At 43.2% G+C, this 6,865-nt stretch overlaps 1 protein-coding gene across 2 annotated transcripts in view; it reads right to left on the bottom strand.

The window, feature by feature from the left end:
- Positions 1 to 6,865, bottom strand: part of LOC121386820 — a 13,050-nt gene extending 6,185 nt beyond the window's left edge. For both annotated transcript variants that reach the window (XM_041517833.1, XM_041517834.1), the window contains exons 1-2: positions 6,666 to 6,865; positions 74 to 424 (exon numbers count right to left, since the gene is read on the bottom strand). In XM_041517833.1, the coding sequence (XP_041373767.1) occupies positions 74 to 424; positions 6,666 to 6,726 (412 nt within the window). In that variant the 5' untranslated portion in view covers positions 6,727 to 6,865. The remainder of the gene's footprint in view (positions 1 to 73; positions 425 to 6,665) is intronic.

Below are 6,865 nucleotides of genomic sequence, written 5' to 3'. Positions count from 1 at the left end.
TCATGTTATTACTAATGGCATCTTTATTATTTTAATGCATAGTATTTACGATGGTGAATCTGTTTTTACTTACAAATAACTGCCACTTTTGATTTGCTCCACCCGTGATCTTCTGACCCGCAGAACCAGAATTCCGTGTCCTCGTCATTGGTGTGGTATTTTGTGATCCCGTAATCCTTGTAGACACTGGCCGCTGTATTCGTCTTAGCCATGCACGTACATCTGTAGCCTCTGTGTCGTGAATTGTCACACATACAGTTTGCTCCGGTCTGCTGACAAGAGCACATGGTGATATTGCCACTATCCGAATTTCGTACAAACGTTATTGTGGCGTGCAAATCTTCAGCTTGTTTTACACGACAAGTTAGGTGTATAATTTTCCCTTTTAACACAGGTTTCACGTTGAATAGTGTGAAAGTCACCCCTAAAATACACAAGTAGAAGGTGTTAAAAGTAAGTTGTATTCAATGGCTGAAGTACCGTAAATTCGATATCACTCACTGGGATGGTCTGGAAAAGTATTCAGGTGTTGAATAGTACCAAGGTAAATCATTGACATGGAAACAAAACTATAACCAGCTGCTTTTCTTCTTTTTCTCACAATCCATGAATATTGCGCGCACTCACGCACGCGCATACACACACATATATATATACATACATACATGCATACACAGGTATATGTGTGTGTATGCGCGTGCGTAAGTGCGCGCAATATTCATGGATTGTGAAAAAAAGAAAGAAAAGCAGCTGGTTATATATATTATATATATATATATATATATATATATATATATATATATATATATATATATATACTTAACTCCAAAAGAAACGCGAATACGTAGATTGGAGGTTTTGAGTGCACTCATTGAAATACGTCCCAAAGTTCTTAAAATAATCGTTTCTATGAAAAACTTAAACAATTCGTAAAGATGAGATTTCATGTTATTGACATGTTAAAAATCGAGGTCGCATTGTCATTTGAAATGTCAAGGCCATGGCGCTTCTTCAATGGCGTCACATGCCACTCAAACATGTCCACTAATAGCGGGTGTGTCCGCCATTGCTGGCCATGACCGCCGCACACCTCCTACCCATGGAGAGGAAGAGGTTCCTGATGAAGGCCCTGGGCACGTTGTTGTAGGTGTCCACGACGGCCTGGCGGAGCTGCTGCTGTGTCACCACGGGAGCAGGGCGTTGGTTCATCATGCGCTGAACCTCGTCCCACAAGTGCTCGATGGGGTTCAGATCCGGGCTTAAAGCTGGCCAGTCCATTGTGATGATGTTGTGCTGTGCCAGGAATGCCTGGGTGGCCCGTGCCGTGTGTGGCCTGGCGTTGTCGTGCTGGTAAACCATCTGACGGTGACCCGCGAAAAAAGGCACCACCACAGGCGTGAGCACTTCGTCGATGTAGCGCTGTGCTGTGACGCCCCTGCCGCGTCCTCGGCCGTTGTTGTCGAAGATGACAGGTTGTACACGACGTCCCCAGGATATGGGACCCCACAGCATGACGGAAGGCCCTCCCCAACGGTCCCTCTCCATAACACACGCATCTGTGAAGCGCTCACCTCGACGCCTCCACACCCTCATACGACCGTCGGCCCTATCTAAGCAGTAGCGGCTTTCGTCGGAGAAGACGATGTTCTGCCACTGTCGGTTCCGCCACTGTCGATGCAGAACAGCCCAGTTGTGTCGTGCAAGGCGGTGTCGCTGTGTGCGACGTTGTCCAATGTACGGTCGACGACAGTTCAGATGGATGGCGGTCAGACGACGTCGTACCGTGGTGCAGGAAACGGGGCGGTTGTGGGTTCCCACTGTCTGCCGGGCTGTTGTGGTGGCTGGTACGAACCGATCACGCATGTGAGTTCGGACGATGTAACGGTCCTGGCGCTGTGACGTCACTCTGGGACGGCCGCTACGTGGACGGTCGACGACGTTGTTGTTCTGTAGAAATCGGTCTATGAGACGGTAGATTGTCGAGACATGGACACCGAAAGCACGTGCAACCTGCCTGGCATCCATTCCGGCCTCCAAATTCCCCAAAGCTCTATGTCTGGAATCAGCGTTAAGTCGTGGCATCGTTGTATCGCTACTTGTAAAATGAGTTGAACATTGCTGTCTGGCGTTTCTTTTATACCCAGGCCTGGTAGTGTTTCACGTGCAATTCGCATCTTTCATGATCCACCCGTTTTGCATTCCAGATCGATTTTGGTCGTCAATTTCAGCACGTGCGTGACGTCACACTGTACTCGTTTTTTTCATGCGTTATGTGGAATTGGATACGCTGACAAGATGGCTATTGGTCAACTTAATCGATTTGTACATAGTTTATTCAAATGTGGGTTTTTTTATATTTTAAAATTTTCGCGTTTCTTTTGGAGTTAAGTATATATATAATTCCATTTTATAATTACTGTTTTGTAATAGGCGTCTTGATTGGTTGAAATGCTATCACGTGATCTAAAAAAAAACTAAAACCGTTCATTCTTCCATGAACGTGAAAACTGAACTTTTTAGTTAAACAACGGAATCCCCGAGGATTCCATCGATTCTATTTTTATCTCCAGTTCGTCTGCACTGTGAGTGACGGTGACAATTCAGGCTTTAAACGACTCCGGTTTTGAACTGAGACACATAATGTATATGACGGACCACAAAAATGAACGTTCTATTAGAAGTTATAGCAGAGAATACTCAACAAATCAAAAGTGAGACATGAGCGCAGCTCTGTGACATTTGACAAAAACACCAAACCGACAACTTACACGCGCGAAAACACATACGCCTTCGTGTACAATTCCACGACCTGTCCTTTCCGAGAATAATATCACACAATCACAAACGTCCTCTGAAATCCACACACAGAGAAACCACTTTATCCCTTTCAACTTTTGTCAACTGCAATTTTAATATAGGTAGTAGATAAATCTTCTAAATAATTTGACACTCTCCTTCATGGTAATTAGTTTAAAATTCATCGAAAAAAAATTTGCGTTATGAATTGATGTTCTGTTATTTTAAATTTTTATAACGTTTTATCCACATTTGATTAAGAAAATTAAAATTTATAAAACCTTATGCAAATCAATATAATGAATCGAGATTTGACGGGAAAAAAACGAATGTAACTTTTTAAGGGAATTCCCTTATTTGTGTATTGATACAGTTGTAAATCATTGTGGAATAGAGTTGGATTGTTGTTTTTTTAATATAGATTTGTATAATGGCAATATTAATGCATTTGGAATTATAAGAATTGACACACATGTAAAACAGTTTCCACGTACAGTAGTTTGAAGGTTACCACTGAAAGAGACAAATCAAAATTATTTAAACATTCAAACTGACTGCTGACGGGTTGGACGATTCAGTGATGGGTTGAACGATTGGGTGATGGGTTGGACGATTGGGTGATGGGTTGGACGATTTATTGATAGGTTGCATGATTGAGGAGATGGGTGGGATGATTGGGTCATGGGTTAGATGATTGGGTGATGGGTGGGTTGGTTGGATATGTTGATAGTTAACAAATGGGTTGGTATTTGGTTCACGTGTTGGTTTGGATGGTTTATTGGTTGCTGAGTTGGTTGGTTGTTTGATTTGGCAGCACATTCAACACTACAGACATTCAATCCCACATTACAACGTGGTATGAAATACAGACATTACTACGCTAGTAGTGAATTACATTTGGTCTACAAATTGATATGTTGCCTTATTTCTTTCCATCAGTATATATACACAAAGAAAAAAGTTAAGCACCCCCAGATATGATTACATATATAATATTGGCATGCATTGCAACTGAAATTGCAATGACGATTCTGACAGGATAGAAAGGATGAGATCGTGCAGGCATGACAATGGTGTCACATCTCATCGTCGCGTGCACGTGCAACATGCCACCCATGACTTTTCCAAAGTGCAGTATGGGTGCGTGCCCAAATTGGGTATTTAACGTGGCCGTCTTGCACTGTTCGATCATTATCAGCGAAGATGAATCGAAGGAGAATATCAGTGGATCAAAGATCACAAATAATCGGCATGCGTAACGCAGGAATGACGTTCAAAGCCGTTGGCCGTCAGCTGGGGTACCACTACAGAGTAATTAGCAGACTCGTCAGGAAACATGCCGTAACCAACTCTGTCAAGGATTTGCCATGGTCAGGTAGACCTCGTGTGACATCAAACCGTGAAGACGTAGCACTGGGGCGGCTGGTACGGCGTCTACCGTTTGCAACAAGCACGGCGCTGAAACGTGACTGGCTGCCCAATCGCCAGCTCTCTACAGGAACGGCGAGGAATCGCCTCAAACTGTTGGGATTGGCGTCCAGACTAGTCGTCAAGCGTCCCTTACTGTCAGAACGACACAAATGCTTACGTTTGGCATGGTGTCTAGCACGGCGAGCGTGGAATCTGAGAACATGGAGAAGGATTCATTGGTCCGACGAAAGCCGGTTCCTGCTCCACGTCACGGATGGGCGAATGAGGGTTTGGAGGCGGAAAAATATGGCTTATGCACCCAAGAACATCCAACCAATTGTCCCATACAGGGGAGGCTCGGTAATGATTTCGGGGTGCATCTCCCATGACTGTAAGCTGGACCTGGTCACCATTCAGGGCAATTTGACAGGTGACCAGTACATCCGCCAGGTCCTGGAACCAGTTGTCGTGCCACATTTCGACAACCACCCACTCGCTACAAGGCATCAGTACATGGATGACAACGCCAGGCCTCATCGTTCCCGGGCTGTGACGGCGCATCTCCAGAACAACGCTGTGACGACTTTGCCTTGGCCTGCCATGAGCCCCGATCTGAATCCCCTGGAACACATTTGGGACATTCTTGGCCGTCGAATACAGAAACTGGACCCCCCTGTACAGAATCTAAGAGAATTGGAAGCTGCTTTGCATCGGGAGTGGCTGTTGCTGCCTCGTCAGAAGATCCGACACTTGACTGGGAGGGTGAGGAGCAGGCTTGAGGCGGTCATCCGAGCACATGGAGGGTACACAAAGTAATGAACGTTTGGACTGTCAGTGTCGTCTAGATAACCGAACGTAACTTTTTACCCAGAATTGACAATCTGCAAATGTCGCATGGACTCAGTAGATCCATACTTATAACGGGTATGTTTTGGGGTGAAAACACGACTGGTGAGGTTGCGACCATATTGTGATTAAAATTTCACCACAGCTGACAATTGTTTGTGTTTTCCTATTGTCAGAATGTTGTTCGTGCCTTTCACATACATTGACATGACTTCATTACGTCAGTAATTGCATGCCAAAATATTTTTCATTCGTCAGTCAGAAATTTCGTGGGGGTGCTTAACTTTTTTCTTTGTGTATATATATTTAATTGTAACGTTAACAACTCTGCAATCGTGGGGTATTTATGCCTAAGAAAGTATAATTTACCAACTCTTTTGAATGACCTATCATAATTATAGGTTTTTAACTTAGGGTGTCATTGTCAACTGGACATGCATGGCCGATATAACACCATCTATTTAGACAGTATAGGTTATTTTCGTGGACCCTTCATATACAAATACATTTTACTTGTTCATTTTAGAAATAGCATATAAAAGAAGAACTGCATGTAGTATGGGTCCATGTTGAATGACGGCACCTAATTATATTAGTATATTTTTAAAATGTTTTTAAACTGTATTATAATTATTAGAGGAATGATATTGTTTAATGTTAGTAGAACCAACAAAGTCCTGTTCCGAGCTCTGAAGTTGTTTTGGGGTGTGTTTTTTTTTTAAAACCTGTCTGTTTAGTGATTAAGCCATCAGTGTTAAAGCTGATAAGGGCTATATTAGCATCCCAATATTGGCTTTTACCTAATGTTTCAGTAGAGATGTTTCGAGCCACTATACTGACTTACCTCATACTAGCCACTGTCCATATCAGACAGCCCAGATAAGTGAGGGGTGTGCCAAGGAGGGCATCTTTGAATCTTGTAATCAGCCGACCCCAGCTCACTGAACGAAGAAACGTACCTCTGGTGATTCGCTTCATTTAGTGTGTTTAAGTATATAAGCATAAGCGGAAGAAAGAACGAAAGAAAGAAAGAAAGAAATGTTTTATTTAACGACGTGCTCAGCACATTTTATTTAAGGTTATATGGCGTCACACATATGGTTAATGACTACACAGATACTGAAAGAGAAACCCGCTGTCGACACTGAATGGGCTACTCGTTTTCAATTAGCAGCAAGGGTTCTTGTATGTGCACCATCCCACAGACAGGGTAGTACATACCACGGCCTTTGATATACCAGTCGTGGTGCACTGGCTGACACGAGAAATAGCTCAATGGGCCCAGCGACGGGGATATATCCCAGACCGACCGCGCATCGAGCGAGCGCGTTACCACTGGGCTACGTCCCGCCCCATAAGCTTAAGCCGTAAAACGAACAAACTATATAGCTAACATTTGCATGGTTAAATGTCTCACGAAGCAGTCAATCATAAAACAAAAATGATACATGAATTATTTCTATAGATTTAACAGTCGGCAGATTGTTGCATGACGTTTAAAATATTGCCTGCAAGATAAGATGGGACACATGTCTTGTGTGTTAACATTGCCGCTTATGAAGTTCTATTTGGTAAACTAGAACCCTGCAGATAAAAGCATAACAATAACTTACCATTTATACAAAACACACAGGAAAACAAGACAGATAACGAAATCCACATGACGGAATACATCTCATTAAATCCGAAAACGACAACACTCTGCGAAGTTAGTTGTTAGTTAATCTTGTGACAACCAATCTTAAAAGGGCGTCGCTTTGACTTCTGTTTTACAACTTACGTCCGTTGATTTCCCCCCAGTGATAACACAATT

The sequence above is a fragment of the Gigantopelta aegis genome, chromosome 12 (assembly GCF_016097555.1).
Source record: "Gigantopelta aegis isolate Gae_Host chromosome 12, Gae_host_genome, whole genome shotgun sequence".
NCBI lineage: Eukaryota > Metazoa > Mollusca > Gastropoda > Neomphalida > Peltospiridae > Gigantopelta > Gigantopelta aegis.
The sequence above is the reverse complement of the archived record's forward strand: the minus strand, read 5'-3'. Positions and strand labels throughout refer to the sequence as shown.